Below are 18,507 nucleotides of genomic sequence, written 5' to 3' on the forward strand. Positions count from 1 at the left end.
CGATTCTGGTGGCCATTAATGGCTCGCGACATCCGCAGTTTTGTTTTGGCTTGCTCAGTTTGTGCCACTGGTAAGACCTCCAATCGACCCCCGGATGGGTTACTCCAACCGCTGTCTGTCCCTTCGAGACCCTGGTCCCACATTGCGCTAGATTTCATTACCGCCCTCCCGCCCTCCCGCCCTCCCAGGGCAAGACGGTCGTTTTGACTGTCGTGGACCGGTTCTCGAAGGCGGCTCATTTTATTCCCTTGCCCAAATTACCCTCAGCCAAGGAGACAGCGGTAACTGTCATAGATCACGTCTTTCACTTACATGGCCTCCCGATGGACGTGGTTTCCGACAGGGGGCCCCAATTTGTGTCCAGATTTTGGCAAGAATTTTGTAAGTTACTGGGGGCGACTGTCAGTCTCTCTTCGGGGTTTCATCCTCAGAGCAATGGTCAAACGGAGAGAGCCAACCAAGATCTGGAGAGAGTGTTGCGATGTTTGGTTTCCAAGAATCCTTCCTCCTGGAGCCAACAACTCTCTATGGTGGAGTACGCCCACAATTCATTACCAGTGTCATCCACGGGCCTCACTCCGTTTGAATGTAGTTTAGGTTACCAGCCACCAGTTTTTGCTAGTACGGAATCCGAAGTCGCGGTCCCCTCCGCTCACGCCTTCGTCCAGAGGTGTCGCCACACTTGGACTAGAGCCTGTGAGACTCTTCTCCAAGTGGGGGCGCGCACCAAGGCTAAGGCCGATCGCCACCGGTCGAAGCCTCCCGTATACGTCGTTGGTCAAAAAGTGTGGCTTTCAACCAAGAACATTCCTCTCCGCTCCGTTTCTAATAAACTTGCTCCCAAATTCATCGGCCCGTTTCCTGTCACCAAGATCATTAGTCCGGTGGCAGTCCGTCTCAAACTTCCTCCTGCGTACAGGAGAATTCATCCCGCCTTTCATGTGTCAAAGATTAAACCTGTGTTTTGGGCACGCATTAATCCGCCAGTCCTGGTTCCCCCCCCGCCGCGTCTCGTAGATGGGGAACCAACTTATTCGGTTAACCGTATTCTGGACTCGAGAAGGAGGGGACGCGGATTTCAGTACCTGGTGGACTGGGAAGGTTACGGTCCGGAGGAGAGAAGTTGGGTTCCTGCTAGAGACATTCTGGATCACTCCCTTATCGATGATTACAATCGACAGGTAAGTCCGTCGGGGAACGCCAGGAGGCGTTCCTAGGGGAGGGGGTACTGTCACGGTTCATGAATTCACTGTCTCTCTCTCGTCTAACGTGCTGTTGTGTGTGTGTGTGTCTGTGGGCGTGGTCACTGATCATCAGTGATCAGTAGCGCCAGCTGGTTTCAATTGTATGTCTCTATATAAGCTCAGTAACTGGTGTCTCATGTTGTCAGATCGTTGTGGTTTCCCGGTGTGTTTCCCGTGCCTGTTCCTGTGTTTCCCTGTGCCGTTTTGGATCTTCCTGTCTTCGTCGTGTCTTCCTGGATTACCTGCACTCTTCACAAGATCATCGAGCACTTTACGAGGGATCACCACAGGATTACTGCACCAGCACCAGTTGCCCACCGAGGTCCCTGCGTCACCACTCCACCAGCGTTTGTGTCCGCCCACCTGTCCCGCTGTGTTGGCGTTCATCTGTGTGCTGAGTTTCTGACCATCTGTGTGTTTTCAATAAAGAGCGTTGTTGCATATACATCCTGTCTGTCATCCGTTACACCCAGTGCAGGAGCTGTAACTGTTAGGTTACCACAGAAATGTAAGCAGTTAGTTGATTGCTGTGTTGACTCGTGACACTCGCTAACAGCACTGAAAACGCACGGTACAACTTGAATATTATTATTATCATAAACTTTTCATTATTATTTTTTTTATCGATCGTTTGTTGGTAAAGGGAGAGAGACCTTGCGAGACACATGATTTTTGCCAAAGAGCCAGGTGTGGCTCGCGAGCCATAAATTCCCAACCACTGGTGTACACGAATTAATAGATTAAGTCAGGGGTTCCCAAACTTTTCCATGCCAAGGCCCCCCAAATACCATAGGTTCTGGCCAAGGCCCCCCTTGGGATGTGTTATTGAACCCATCGACAATACTACGGCACGTGTAGAAATAAATAAATAAAACATCTATGTGATGGTGTTTGATACCAGCCAATCAGAAAGATTATAGAGATGCACCGATTACAATTTTCTAGGCAGATTCCGATTTTTCATTGAGTTTGACCTGTCGATACAGATTTTAGCCGATTCTGATTTCATTTTTTCTAACCACTTTACAGCACACACAAATATTTTATATATATATATATATATATATATATATATATATATAAAATAAAACACCACTTTTACCCAAACTGATTAATAAAAACAAGTTTAAATGGATACATTTTCTATAAATATTTTTGTCTTCATTTTCTTTTCTGACATAGCCTAATCCAGTTCTTGTTCAAACACACTATACATGCAAATTATGTGCATTTTAGGTAGGCTACTTTTTGTGTGAAATCATATTTATTTTGTCCATCAAAAGTGTGCTTTCACTTTAATTGAGCGTGAGCAGCGCAGCAAAAATAGACTCGGCGCCGAAACCCTCCGCTTCACTACTGCTCATGCGACGCTCCTGCTTGACGCTCACGCGCTGCTCCTGCTTGCGGTGTGAATGCGGAAATTGCATAACACAACTCCGCCCCAACATCTCCGTTCCTACATACGTAACCGAGACGTTCCCTTTCGTTCAGTCACTACGTGTTATGTCAGTGAATGACGTAATGGGGGTCCCAATTCAATCACACCACAGCGGCTGTCTTCTAGTGCCCTACGCAAGTCTGAGCTCCCTGTCGTGACACTAGCACGGATGAAGGGCTAAGCTTAACGCAAGAATACCAAGGTACACTGGGTAGCATATCTCAGGTGGAATATGTAACACAGCACCTACCCGTAGGGAGGACTTAGAATACACATATGACCTGAGTATGGGATGCATATGGAAAAACTCAGAGGTATCCAGCCCTCAGGGTGGAATGTTTCAACCTTGAGATGGCAAGAGGTCTTGTTGAGGGAAAGACACGTGCTCAGTGGAGACTTACCGTGGAAATACACATGTGAGGGTTGCCCAAGCGGGGAACCTCTAGCACCCTAGTACGAGTGTCCTCTCATGTACTCGCTTCCACAAGCCAGTAAGTAGGACCTGCTCGGTGTCATCGCTTGCTGTGTGATTCCACTCCACGGACTGGATACGTGCGCTATTCCACTCAGATGAGTTCTCCTTAGACCCTGAGTTCCTCCTGCACTGTCGATGTCGTCACCAGAGTGCATGCCCAGTTGGTCAGCCATCGGGATTGGCTAGGTGCTTCCATGTGCATGGATCCCCGCATGGGCAACCCCCACATGTGTATTTCCACGATAAGTCTCCCCAAGCACGTGTTTTCCCTCGGCAAGACCTCTTGCCATCTCAAGGTTGAAACATTCCACCCTGCGGGCTAGATACCCTTGAGTTTTCCATATGCATCCCACTCTCAGGTCATATGTGTATTCTAAGTCCTTCCTATGGGTAAGTGCTGTGTTACATATTCCACCTGGGATATGCCACCCAGTGTACCTTGATATTCTTGCGTTAAGCCTAGCCCTTTGTCCATGCTAGTCTCATGACAGGGAGCTCAGACTTGCGCAGGGCACTGGAAGACAGCCGCTGTGGCGCGACCCCCATGACTGAACGAAAGGGAACGTCTCAGTTACGTATGTGTGGCAAGGTTAAATGTTGTTGGAAGAAGGAGGCGGGAACCGGCAACAACTTCAATAACAAAATAAATAAACAAATACAAAACGAAAGTAAAGACAGCAGCCCCTCACGGACGACTGCTGTCACATATAATAAAACATAACACAACATAAAATCCAGGTCTGGCCTCTCTCGATCTTCACTGTCGTCGCTCCTCCTTTAATGCTTTCAGCTTGACTGTGACGATATGAAGGACTTACATATTTCATTAACAAAATTCCCTTTCTTTCACTGCCCAACCAAAAAAAAAAAAAAAAAATCATTGTTTGGATTTAAATAGGCAAATGCTTATCATTGGATAATTGCAGATTATTATGTTTCTAGCATGTTATATGTTTGGCAACAGTTCTTCTAACCCTGTTTGATGGAGTGTATAGCTTTTAATTTCTTAAACAACCATGTGGGAAGACACATAATGGCCATATTTCAGGATGACAATTTCAAGATTTATCAGGCTCAAATTGTGGAAGAATGGTTGGACTTTTTTTTTTTTTTGGTCGGGCAGTGTAATTCATTCAGAAAAGAGGCTTTGTGTATAACAAAATGCATTTTGTGAATTAGCATGTTAAAAAATATCCACAAATTGTTCTGTGCATGAAACAATCAATTAATACTTACCCTCGCACACCTGTAGGTAATAGATATCAGTACTTGCAAAAGTATCAAAATAGCTTTATTCAGCGTTTCGGTCCTATGGCCTTGTATATGCCTGATGAAGGTCATGGGACCGAAACACTGAATAAAGTTATTTTGATACTTTTGCAAGTACTGCTAGTGTGTGGGACTTTCTTTTGTTCTTCATTCTGTGCACGAGAAACATATCTCAATGAAATAATTAGTTCAAAAATGAGTATGTGCTTCCTGTTATGTTGCTTTAAAAAAAAACTTACTTAAACTGCAGGGCCTTCTTGAAAACACAGAAACACATATATAAACTGGTGTAAGTTCAATGCAGTAACAGAAATATTTACTACTGCAAAAGTATACTTTCAAGCAACCAAGTGTGACTGTATATAGATAAAAAAAATCTAAAACAACATGCATGCGTGACTCATGCCCTACCCTGTGAGGTCATTGGCTACATTCTTAATCATTCATCCATACTAATTATTTCTATAAAAGTGCAAATACTGTCAAGTAATTTGCATTTGGCAGCCACAGCTGAGCTCAATGGTTAGAATGCTTCTCTTTCTTTACATATTCCTGGTTTTCCATCAACTTCATACCAAGGCGGGAAACACTCTTTGCCGAATGATAGGAGAACCTAAGTCCCCACTGCTTTCCAAGAACGGAGACATAACCATTGGTGCACTTTTTGCAATACGCAGTAAAGAAACTTTACCATCATTTCAGTTTACACGAAAACCTCAGCTTCTGTTATGCTCCAGGTTTGTTACATTGGACGCATTATGTCAGATAATGTTTTTAAAACAAACAGATATTTTAAATGAAATCTTAAATGCATTATATTTATAAATGTATTGTATAACAGCAAACTATTATAATATCTGAAATGTTATGATATTTCAAACATGAGTAACTGAATTTATTTATTTTTTTAAAACTGAAAGCAAAAAATATTGTTCACTTTTCTATCTTTTTATTTTTATTAATTGTTAGTTGATCATTATAGATTAATGTTTTCACAGTGTGAATTTAAGAGATTTCAGGATGGCTCAAATTATGATTTTTGCAATTGAAGAGATTAACAGAAGTGAAAGTTTGCTCCCAAATGTTTCTATTGGCTATCGGATTTATGATACCTGTGGTTCAAGACTGTCTGCTATGAGTGCAACTATGGGGCTGATGAATGGGCCAGAGTTTTCTGCTGCGTATAGATGCAATGGACAGTCTCCTATACATGCTATCATTGGAGAAACTGAGTCTTCTGCCACAGTGATTCTGTCCAGAACTACAGGACCTTTTAAAATTCCAGTGGTAAGGAGTAGTAACACCAGACATTTTACAAAATCACCACACTGATGACTGTTTCAATGTTTGTTTGTTCTTTGTTTATTTTTTCTAGATAAGTCACTCAGCCTCATGTGAATGCCTCAGTAATAGGAAAGATTACCCCTCATTCTTCAGAACTATTGCTAGTGATTACCACCAAGGCAGAGCACTTGCATACATAGTCAAGCAATTAGGCTGGTCTTGGGTAGGAGCTGTGAACAGTGACAATGACTATGGAAACAATGTTATGGCCATATTTCTGAATACAGCTCAGAAAGAGGGGATTTGTGTGGAGTACTCTGTGAAATTCTACCGAACAGAAACTGAAAAACTCAAAAAAGTGGTCGACACAATTAAAAAAAGCACAGCAAAAGTGATTGTTGCATTTGTTTCACTTATTGAAATGGGCTTACTTATTGATCAGCTAAATATTCAGAATATTACAGGCTTTCAATTGATTGGAGGGGAGGGATGGATAACTGCAAAGAGTTTGATCACTCCAAAGAGTTTTCATGTGATGGGAGGGTCACTGGGGTTTGCATTTAGAAATATCAAAATTGACGAGTTTTCAGATTATGTTATTAAGGCATTCTGGGACACAGCTTTTCCATGCTCACATATTGAGGGGAATTCTTCTCAATATGCATTAAGGTGCAGCAGATATCAAGATCTACTTACACTAAAACAAAACAATGAAGATGTGCCTGAACAAAGATATGCAAGCAACGTCTACAAAGCAGTTTATGCTGTGGCTTATTCTCTACACAGTTTATTGAAGTGCAAAGAACAAGAAGGGTGTGAGAAAGGTCTGACAATACAACCAAAACAGGTAAAAAAAAAAAAGAAAAGAAAAAAAAAAGAAAGAAAGAGAGAAAGTGTTAATAGCCTATGCCTCAAAAATAATGTACCAAAACTGTCTTTTTCAATAGGTGGTTGAAGCTCTAAAAAAAGTAAATTTTACCGTAAAGTTTGGAGATCATGTGTGGTTTGACAGCACTGGTGGTGCAGTAGCCCATTATGAAGTTGTGAACTGGCAGCAGGACTCAGATGAATCATTCCAGTTTAAACCAGTGGGTTACTTTGATGCCTCACTTCCCCCTGACCAGAGCTTTATGCTTAACACTAAAAATATTATTTGGGCTGGAGGACATCTGGAGGTAAATGGCAATATGTTTGTAATACAGGGTGTGTTTAATTTACAGTAAATGTAATATCAATTATTTATTTTTTAAATAAATAAATACTTGTCCTTTATGAAAGACAAAAGATACTTCATCATAGTACTTCAAAGATACTTCAAGCTCTGCACCTATTTAAAGTTTATGGCACAACAGTATACAAAATATTCCATTGGCTTCATGTTATGCTTTAACCATGCAAGATTCTGTACTCAATAATATTGACAAATTAATGTTCTTTTTTTTCAGAGTCAGTATAAATAACTATAGGTAACACTTTACAATACAGTTTCACTAGTTATCATTAGTTAACTACTTTAGATAACATGAATTATGAACAAGATTATACAGCATTTATTAATGAAAATGAATGTTAATTTCAACATTATTAAAATCTTTAAAAATAAAATTAGGTAATGCACTGTGAACTAACATGAACAAAGAAAGAACGACTGTATTTTTATTAACTAACATTAACAAAGACTAATAAATACTGTAACAAATGTTTTGTTCATTGTTAGTTCATGTTTGTTAATACATTAACTTATGTTTACAAATGAAACCTTATTGTAAAACTATGTATAATGTATTTTCTATGTAGAAGCCAAGGTCTGTGTGCAGTGAGAGCTGTCCTCCAGGCACTAGGAAGGCTGCACAGAAAGGAAGACCTGTCTGCTGTTATGACTGTATTCCATGTGCAGAAGGAGAAATCAGTAATGAGACAGGTAATATTCAGCCCATCTCACGGTTTCACATAAAATTATTTAGTTGCTCTTTTTGTGTTCTTATTTTGCTGTTCAGGATGCGGTATCTTGTCAAAGGAGTTCATAAATGAAAACATTTTCCCCTAACTATAGTGATCACAACTTCCTTTCCAGATTCAAATAACTGCAAGCAGTGTCCAGGGGAATACTGGTCTAATGCTGAGAAAAATAAATGTGTGTTAAAGGCTATAGAGTTTCTGTCATTCACAGAAGTTATGGGTATAGTGCTAGTCTTTTTCTCACTGTTCGGAGCAGGATTAACTGTGCTGGTGGCCATCCTGTTTTACAGCAAGAAGGACACCCCCATAGTAAAAGCCAACAATTCAGAGATTAGTTTCCTGCTGCTCTTCTCATTGACTCTTTGTTTTCTCTGTTCACTTACTTTCATTGGTCGGCCTACTGAGTGGTCCTGTATGTTGCGTCACACAATGTTTGGGATCACTTTTGTCCTCTGTATCTCCTGTGTTCTGGGGAAAACAATAGTGGTATTAATGGCCTTCAAGGCCACACTTCCAGGAAATAATGTCATGAAATGGTTTGGGCCTTCACAACAACGACTCAGTGTTCTTGCCTTTACACTTATACAGTTTCTTATCTGTGTGCTTTGGCTAACAATATCTCCTCCATTTCCCTACAAAAATATGAAACATTACAAGGAAAAGATCATTCTTGAGTGCAGTCTGGGCTCTACTATAAGTTTCTGGGCTATTCTGGGTTATTTTGGCCTACTTGGTGTCTTGTGTTTCATTTTGGCTTTTCTGGCTCGCACGCTGCCTGATAACTTCAATGAAGCCAAATTCATCACATTCAGTATGCTCATATTCTGTGTTGTATGGATCACATTTATCCCAGCTTATGTCAGTTCTCCTGGAAAATTCACTGTAGCTGTGGAGATATTTGCCATTTTAGCCTCAAGCTTTGGTTTACTATTCTGCATATTTGCACCTAAATGTTATATCATTCTGTATAAGCCTGAGCAAAATACAAAGAAACATCTGATGGGAAAAACAACATCTAAGTCCTACTGACAAATAAAATTACGTCTATATTAATATTGCAACATGTTGGTGTTTTTTTTTTCTTTTATGTTTTTATTATTTATTTAAAGACAAAAGATTTAGTAAATTCATGAAAAAAACATTTGCTTATAAACTGATAAAAACATACTTTTATATTAAACAAAATATAATGCAGTGGTATACGTTATATCAAAAATAGTACCTTTAATATATGCAAAATGTAAAATAATAATAATAATCCATTCTGAGGTTATACTGCACTGTAAAATTAATTTATGTTTACTTAATTTAATTAAGGCAATGAGTCTGCACAATTTAAACAAGTAATCTCAACTTTATTGTATTAAATGTCATTTAAGTCTTATTTACTAATGTTAAAAGCATTCCTTACTTATATTGAGTCACATTTACATTTTGGTAACTTAAATGAATCTGTGATTTGAGGAACAGGGACAGTAAAGCTTACTTAAATTAAGTTACAGTATATAATACAAATAATACTTATTATAATTATACTTATCCTTATAATTTTCTGTAGTTTCAAACACATGGTAACTAGTAAAAATCACAGCTCTCCATTCATAATTGTCACAACACAGAAGGAGTGTGAGGCAGTGAGGCAAGAGGACACAGGAGACAGGAAAAAAGGAGGGTTTATTACCCAAAATATTGAAAAAGTTACATAAGGACCAAATTTAATAACTTGGCCTTAAAAAGAGGTCAACAAAAAAGTAACTGAACATAGGCTCAAATACATAAATTCATAACACAAGGTTAACTGAACAAAAAAACTGACCTCCCACAAAGACACAGAAGGGAGCTTATATAATGGCTTGACAAAACCAATGTAACCGCACTGGGTTGTACATTAATATTACTATTAGCTCAAATGATCTATAGGGAATTTTAATAATTAATCATGAATATGATTAATATTTTGCATTTTACAGTTGCATTAATTTATTCGAAGTTGAAAATAGATCGATTTGTATATATGAATAATCAATCACAACGAATTATAATTCATCATTCATATATCAAAAATCCTATTTCAGATCGATTATGAGATAACCCTTAATGGAAAATTAATTTAATTATCGAACAGTTGTCTGTCCCGCAAACGACCATAAGATTAACTTACCAACCTTCTCAATAAAGTTATCACTTCTTATAATTTCAGAAAGGAATAGCTTCTGGCCATGAAACCATTCTTTTTGTCCTTATAAAATTTAGGTTACTAAACCATAATCAAATTGTAAAGCCTGTAGCTAGATCAAACATTTCAGGGACTAGTAATGTGAGAATTATAGACAGGATCAATCAAGTATATATGGAATTTAATAATTGGACTAATACATCGAACTAAGGAATATATCAAACTACACAATACACACGGATTATATGTCTATGTACATACAATACAGTTAAACAATACACGATAACGAATAACAGTGAGAGAGAGAGAGGATGAAAGGGAGAAAGTGAAACTAAAGTTCAGGATGAGAGAGATCACCGAGATGATCTCAGCATGGCAAAATCACAGGCAATGTAACCTTTTGAGAGACAGCAAGGAATCAAATCACATTAAAAGTTCAATAAACTTATCTTGCAAAATGGTTCTCTTTGTTGCTGAAGAACGCCGAGTTTGTGCGTGTGTCCTAAGAGCAGCGTGCGTGTGTTTCTTTAAGAAAGCAGGGCTTGCTTCGGTGCGCGCGTGCTGTGTCTTCCATGCGAGCGCGAGCGCGGGAGGTTCAAAGAGTCTCTTTCTTTGAGGTGAAGTTGCCGGGAATGATTCAGGCTAAGTTCATTCAGCTCGTGAATGAACAGAGGCGAATAGGAAAACGAAACTAGACTATAGAAAAACATAAAAAGAAATAAAAGAGAAGAAAAGAGAAGCAGGCCGAAGCCGGTCCGGACTTGGGTTTCCAAAGTTTTTGAGGAGGGAGAAGAGAGAGAGAAATGAAGGTTTGGACTTTTTATCAGTGTCCCGTGTACGCCTCCATTGCGTGGAGGACGAATCAGCTCAGAGCATTTTAAAAGGGAGAAGTTCCGCTGTCCAGTGGACGACGCCCACTGGAATGAGTCATGAGGAGATTTAACTTGAGAAGATTTGCTCAAGAAATATGAAATGTATAAAACAATGCACATTACTGCATTCTGCTATCGGAATTCCACTCCGTTAGCTGGAGAGGATTACAGAGATATCAGAAATAGAATATAGACGTTGTAGTAATGCAAAGATACATTATTATGCATTAGTATAGGCATTTGCAGTTCGATTAATGTTACAATAGGATATATATACATGCTTTCCTATGGTTTATAAACATAGTACATCGAAAAGTGACGTTATGGGTAAAAGTCCCTTGTGTGGTGGGTTTCTGCATGTGTTTGTGTGCGTGATTGTGTGTGTGTTAATGTGTTGCGCCCCCGTTATCAATGAGATCGGGTTACAGGATGCGGTTCTACTGGGAGAACATTCTTCAGAGAAAAATACAGAGCCAACACTCGAAGATCATAACTATACGATCAAAACAACATTAATCACACATACATACAGGATGTTCAGATACCAGTCTGAGTTACATACATTAAAAGGATATTAAGTTAAACACAACGGATGTTTGTGTGTATATGTATGTATGTGTGTGTATCTGTGAGGTCGGCATCTGTTGCATCTCGTGGTGCATACCACGTGAGGGGTTGGGGGCTATTTGAGAATGTGTTACTCGGCAAAAACTGTGGGCAGACTAACTTGACAGCCTGAGGCGTCATATAATTTTGCTGAGAGAAGCAAGATAGTCCTAGTTGTCCCAAAACAACTGAATGGGGTAAGTCTTGGAATTTTCCTTCAGTACACAAAGAACAAACGTTAGACACAGTAAGGGAATTGTGGTCGCAGCACGTGATAGTATGAGAAACAAACAGGGGCCTGTTCGTTGATTTCATTAGGTCGGGTAAAACATTAACCAGGGCCTGCTTGTAGAGACTTGTGTCAGAAAGCTAGTCAATTAGGGCTTTCTGAATATGAACGTGTAGTGTTCATATTTAGTCAGCATGAGAAGAACAATCATGATTCGCTACTTCAGAACATCTGACCGGACAGACGGTCAGTGTCGTTACACCAAATAACATAGAAGGGATAAACAAACTAACACTTGAAAACTCAAGAGCTAACTAAGGACAAAATCCCCCCGGCACATGGTGAGACATGGTATGGCCTAATGAGCTGGCTCCCGGATATAGGTCTCCTCAGCCCTTAGCCACTCCTTTCGCCCAACCAGGAAGGGACCGCCCCCAACAGTCCAGGTAATTCAACACAAAGAAACATGTGATTAGTGCACTACCTGTAAATCAATGTAAAGGTAAAGCAAAATAAACCAAATCAAAAAACTGTTGTGTTCGTTATTTAGATATCATAGTTTAGATGACTGTAAATAATAATCAGTGCAACAAACTAAAGAGGTGAAATAATAAAACGGTAATCAAATGTTTAGAACTGAGGTGATGTTACCCTGTGTGGCCGTAGCCATCACAAGGAGACAGACAGGTTTTAAGGTACAAAAAGTGTTTATTAAGCAGAGTGGTGGTGAAACAGCGGGAACCAAATGGTGGTGACTTAGCTGGCGATGACTGAAGTGGATTCTCGGTGCAGGTGACGAGTGAACACGAAGACAGTTCTGGGTCAGGATAACGGATGGAAGATGGACAGAAGACTGGAGACTTGGCGAGACTATCACAGGTAAGTAGAATGGTAAGGAGTCTGTTAAGCAGTGGTAAATGCGACGAGACCAGACTCTGAGGTGAAGGTGAAGCATGTAGATATAGGCTGTGTTGATGAGGGAGTGCAGGTGCAGCGAGTCAGTAATCTGGTGATTGTGAACGAGTGGGCGGGTCCTGGTGATGTTTGGACCTGTGACGGTGTGGCTGACTCTTATTTTGCAAAATGCTTTACCAAACAGCTGAATCAATGGACAAAATTTGAATATGAACACATGGGCGTCGGAACCATTGTATATGGGTGGGACAAGACCCACCCACTTTTTAAGACCAATGATATTGGACCCACTTACTTTTACCGTCTCTATTTCAAATTTCTCTATTTCGCATTTGTCTGTTCGCCATCAGTCAAATCCATTCCACTTGAGGAATTCCCTAAACTCCATTTCCGCTGAATCGCTACATTATATTTCTCAACGAGCCGCAACTGAAGAAAGTAACCGCCCGTTGTACCCTTCAGTCAAATACTGCGTCGCAAACATCAATAACAGCTTTAAGTTGTCATTGCTGGCAAATGACCATGGTATTAGCAGGATAATCCACGGATAGCTGTGCATTTAATGCACGACGTGGAGGCAAAGAACCGCCCGACGTGACGCGGAGTTTAGTTTACTTGTTTTAATTAAAAGGCACCAGAATACATGAAATGGTATTTACTCCGGTAACATTTTTCTGGGGGAGGACCCACCCACTTTTTTTTTTCTTCCGACGCCCATGTATGAACATGAACACACAAGAGGTTTCCTCTCCATGCAAACCTGGTTTTGGTTCAAAATGTTCTGGATCAAAATGCATTGAACTGCCATCTCTGAATAAAGCCAAAATAACTTTAGCTAGTTTTATAACTGTATGAAGGCACTTACCTTAAGTGTATGTACATGGTAACTAATAATAAACACTGCTGTACTTACCAATGGTGCATACATGGTAACTAGTTTGTACTTATAGACAAGTGTTGGGTAATAACAGGCACTTACTTATAGTGTCCGTATATGGTAACTAACAGGCACATTACTGTACTTACTAATGGTATATACATGGTAAATATGTTGTACTTACGGACAAGTATGGGTAATAACAGGCACTTACTCACAGTGTCCGTATATGGTAACTAATAGATACATTACCGTACTTACTAATGGTACATGGTCACTGTGTAGTACTTACAGACAAGTGTGGGTAATAATGGACACTTATTTATGGTAACTAGTAAGACACATTACTGTACTTCCTAATGGTATATACATGGTAACTATGTAGTACTTACAGACAAGTGTGGGTAATAACGGACATTTAATTACAGTGTATGTACATGTTAACTAGTGAGAAACAAATGTGCTTGCCAAAATGATTTGTGGTATTTGTAAGTTCATGTCCTCATGCATTGTAAGTTGGATGGGAACACTGCAGTTACTATGCAGCACGTCATAGTGTTGATACTTAGCAAGTACAGTCCTTTTAAGCAAGGCTTTTGACACATGACAACAGAGTAGGCCAAATGCAAATATGAGTCTGGTAGATATTGTAAAGTGTTACCGATCTGTCAAAACATTTTAATTTAATTTTGATTTAATTATTAGGTTATGGATGTCATCAAAATCCCTTTTGGACCAAGTGAATCACTGTCCAATAAAGAATAGGTAAGTTGCAATAGTAATTACCATCCAGTATTCAATATGTATCTTGTACCGTGCTTTACCCCCCAACCTGAGTAATCTGTAACTTACACTTTAACTAACTGGTATATTCACTAGTACGTTTATAGTAAGTACATGTAAATAGGACCGTAGAATAGAAAATAAAGCGCACCGTTGTACATAAACATTACATAGGAATTACCAGCTCTTTAACCTTTGTAAAAATAAGCTTAAGCATATTAACTAGCATAAGGACTTTAAAATAAGATGCACTGTTGTGGAGAGCAATTTAGCAATATAAGCCACCGCCAGCCTGGTAGCTTTAGGGCAACTGTGCTCAAAAGACAATGTGCATTTTAATCGGGGAAATGTAAAAGAACTACGTCAAAAACAACATCCACGAGATAATAATTTTTTTTAGATGAATATGATGTCATAGGGTGTTATAGCTCACTTTCAATGAGTGTTTTTTTTTATTACCTTATTATCTCATTATTACACTAATTATTCAAATTGATATAAAAAGTTAAGGCCTGGGAAATTTCTTATCCTGCAATGCAGAAAGCTACAGACAACAAATAATGGGTTTATTTGCCTGTTCGGATTAAGTTTCTGAACAGGACTGAGAAGGAGGACGAAGAACTTTGATCACGGGCGTTAAGGATGTTAGGTGACAAGATTTGCCCCACTGGAGAATCTCACCAGTCTTCCAGATGATCAGAGGTTCATGTTGGAGCATCCACGGCAGGAGCATCCCAGGATGATGTCCGCGGTTGATCCTTCCAACATCAAGAATGAGATCTCCTCGGAATGCAGGCAGCCAATGCGGAGCCTCATGGTGGGGGAGAAGTGACAGATGCGGCCACGACCCAGCGGCTTACCCAGGATTGTGTGAATCTCTAGGTTCTGGGGACAGCATTTTCTTTGCCTTTGTAGGAGGTTGTGGGAGATGAAGTTGCTCGCTGAGCCAGAATCAATGAGGTACGGGTTACTGTGGTACGGGTCAGAGATGCAATTTTCGGAGAAAGTTGGATGGTACTCACCGCTGGGCGTGGAGATCGAACGGGACAGTTGGAGATGATGTGTCCTTCTCCCCCACAGTACAGACATAGATGATTTAATCACCTCCTTTGACGCTCCGACGGTGTAAGATGGTAAGTATCTACCTGCATGGGTTCTGGTGTTGGAAGGGCGGCACATGGTACCTGAGGCGGAGGATGCAAAGTGGGTTGGAATGATGGGCAAGCAGTAAGTCGTTGGGCAACTCGGATAGATTTCTGGATGAAGTTCTCTAATCCCATATTATCATCGTGAACAACCATTAGTTAACGAATCTCAGGATCTAAACATTGACGATAGGCTGTGAGAAGAGCCGTTTCATTCCATCCACTTGCCACGGTGAGTGTACGGAACTGCAAGGCATAGGAACCCACCAATTGTTTACCTTGTCGAAGGTGAAAAAATTGATCATGGACGGATAGATGTAGTTTGACTGAAGACTTCTTTGAAATGTCTTAGAAATACAGACAATGACTTAGTAACGGGAACTTTGGCTTGCCATAGCGCTTGAGCCCACTGACGAGCATGACCGGAGAGTGAGATCACAAACGCTATGCGCGCTCGATCGGTGGTGTAAAGATGAGGTTGCATCTCGAAGTGTAGGTTGCAATGAAGAATAAACCCGCTTCAATCCTCCGCCTCGCCGCAGTATGTCGCTGGTCGGGCCATGGCACTGGCAGAGGCAGCAGGTGAAGAAGTGGTGGGTGGTGGAGGAAGTGACTGACGAACTGCGTTCACCAATTCAGCGAATGGATCCGTGACAGCGGTGCTCTTGCTCTTCATGTTGTTGGTCTGGTCTTCTGTCACATCAGTAAGAAGGCAGACAAGATAGAGTGTAACAAACAAACAAACTTGATTAAATGCAGAGTGAGCGATGCAGGATGAGATGAACAATGAAAGCAATGCTGATAAGGTGAACACTTAGCTGAACTTGAATAATATCTTTGCAGGTGATGACGATGAAACGCAGGGCGAGTCGACGATGGACAGAGACGATAGGACCTGACTTAGGGTAAGTAGATCCACAGGTAGGTAATGTAGGTAAGAAGTCTGAATCGTGTAGAGACGAGACCAGACACTGAGGTGCAGAAAACAGTGACTGATAAAGGGAATGCAATCATGATGTGCAGGTGCAGGTGATCAGAACTCATGTGACTGTGATCTGGTGGGCGGAGTGCAGTGATCAGGTGCAGTGGGCGGAAGTGATGGCTCTGTTGACTCCGTGACAATCTCTTTTTCACTCTGTCTGTCACTTCCGGTGTGGGTGTTGAGTGTGAGTGGTGGTGAGCATGGTCTTAATATCTTTGTTTTTTCTGCTTTTTTCGTTTGTTTGTTTCTTTGTTTGTGTTAGTTTTTAGTGTTTTAGTTAGTGTGGGTCTGGGTCGTGTGCTACCGGTCTTTACCGGAGAAAGCATGATGGATTTTTCTGAGTAGTTTTGAAAAGCCGAATGAAGTGGTTGAGCGTGGAATTGTGATTGGTGGCGAGTATGTTCCCATTCTTCCACTCTCACTACCTTTTAAGAGAGTTACCTTATCTAATGTTCCCCCTTTTCTCAGTGACGAGATAATAACAAAAGCTTTATCACGCTATCGTAAATTGGTATCCCTAATAAAATAAAATAAATCACAATTAGCACGTTTTTTTTAAAAACATATTGTGTCCTTCAGGAGATTTGCATACATGATAGTTCAGGATGATGAAGAATTGGATCCAGTGTTGGGCAGTAGCGTCGCTACAAGTAGTGACACTACTAGTTTAACTACATTTCTCAGTAGCGTGGTGGTAGCGTTGTTGTTCTCTTTCGAAAGGGAACTCGCACTGCGTCCAATGATCCTTTGGGGAACGCCTCAGGCATGACAGGTGTCTGAAATCACTATCAACTCACTGCAATCATGTTGACCGGCGACAGCCCGTGAATCATTAGCATGAATGATTAACCCCCTGGGGTCGGCAATCACCCCGGCGTGATCTGCTTGCTTTTTTTCTTGTCAGTGCAAAAGATACTCACAATAAAAACAAAGTGTTGTGCTTTTTGCCAAATAAAGAAAAATAAACATGATGCAAGTTCTGCCTTCTCTCTGTCAGTGAAGTCCATTCTGAAACACGCCCGAAAATGAACTGTAACTCAGCGAATACTCAGTCCCACAAGCATACAGGCACACAGGCATAAAGCTTGAATTCTCTTCTTTTAAATGAAATATTTTTTATAAAAAACAAATATTCTCAGTTTATGTAATCTGTATGAAAAGAGAGAGATGCCAGTCGTTCTCATTTCATCTCATTAAGTGTTAATGTGACCACGCCCACGGAGAGCACGTGCTATTCAAACACAAATGATCTGAGGCGATCCATGCAAACATGTCAACGCCCACATCAGCTGGATAAAACACATCAAGTTTATTTTACGTGCACTTTACACAGCTTCGCTGTGAGGAATAATACTATTGTAATAATCAGTAGTTAAATTGGGCCGGGGCTCTCCGGGGCTCAGCCCCGGCACATAAGCCTGCTCGTTTGCAGTCAGTTGCCTACTGAAAATTATGTCACATAAAATTTGATGAAAGTGATGCTTTTGAAAACATATTTCTGATTATAAATGAAAGATTTTGAAATGGCATGTCTATTTTGTCTCGAGGGAGCTGAGATGAGAACAATCGGGACACGGCCGTATTCTTGTTCAGCTGCTTAATCTCATTGTCAGTCGACCATGATCGTGCACCGCTCGCGCATGCCATGCGCATCTAGGTAGGCTACTACTCAGAACTCCGACACGGATAAATGTACGCAGCAATAATGAATGTTGCTGGGAGATCCGTAGTTGTGCGTGATGTGGAAGCGCGCAAAAGTTCCAGAACCTTCTACTGCCTTGGAAAAACAAACAAAAAACAAAACTCACAAGCTGCTGGCCGCCGCTGCAGCAACAGATCAATTTTGTCAAGTTCAGCACAACGTTGGTTGTACAAAAAGTGTCCTGGCCTTGAATGGCAAGGTAAGGAAAATATGTTTGGCACATTGTATGGGTCACTATATCATAACAAGGTAATACACTGTGTAATCAAGCGTTTTATATTTAATATGAGGGAAATAGGCTACACATGCCGTGGACGTGACACAAAAAATCTTTAACTTTTAGGTGGCAAAATATTTTTTTGTAATTCTATGAATTACACTGCAAACCAAATTAATACTACCCACCGGATGAAGAAGGGTTGGCTCTCCACAGAACATAACATATTCATTTTATTTTATTTTTCATGTTCGCATTTATGAGGAAAAAACAATGTTACGGACGGGACCGCTCTGAAAGCGGCACTTAAAGACTGTTTAAAACTTTCACTGAG

General features: G+C 40.5%; 1 protein-coding gene across 1 annotated transcript; it reads left to right on the forward strand.

Moving 5' to 3' along the window:
- Positions 1-4,954: 4,954 nt before the first annotated feature.
- LOC311089087 (extracellular calcium-sensing receptor-like) lies at positions 4,955-8,698 on the forward strand (the record flags this gene model as incomplete). The annotated part of the gene is made up of 6 exons (XM_084123537.1): positions 4,955-5,163; positions 5,425-5,713; positions 5,802-6,557; positions 6,658-6,885; positions 7,508-7,631; positions 7,785-8,698. The coding sequence occupies 6 exons, from the start codon at positions 4,955-4,957 to the stop codon at positions 8,696-8,698; spliced, it is 2,520 nt and encodes an 839-aa protein (XP_083979663.1).
- Positions 8,699-18,507: the final 9,809 nt, after the last annotated feature.

This window comes from Abramis brama (genome assembly GCF_963993115.1).
Source record: "Abramis brama genome assembly, chromosome: 9".
Lineage (NCBI taxonomy): Eukaryota > Metazoa > Chordata > Actinopteri > Cypriniformes > Leuciscidae > Abramis > Abramis brama.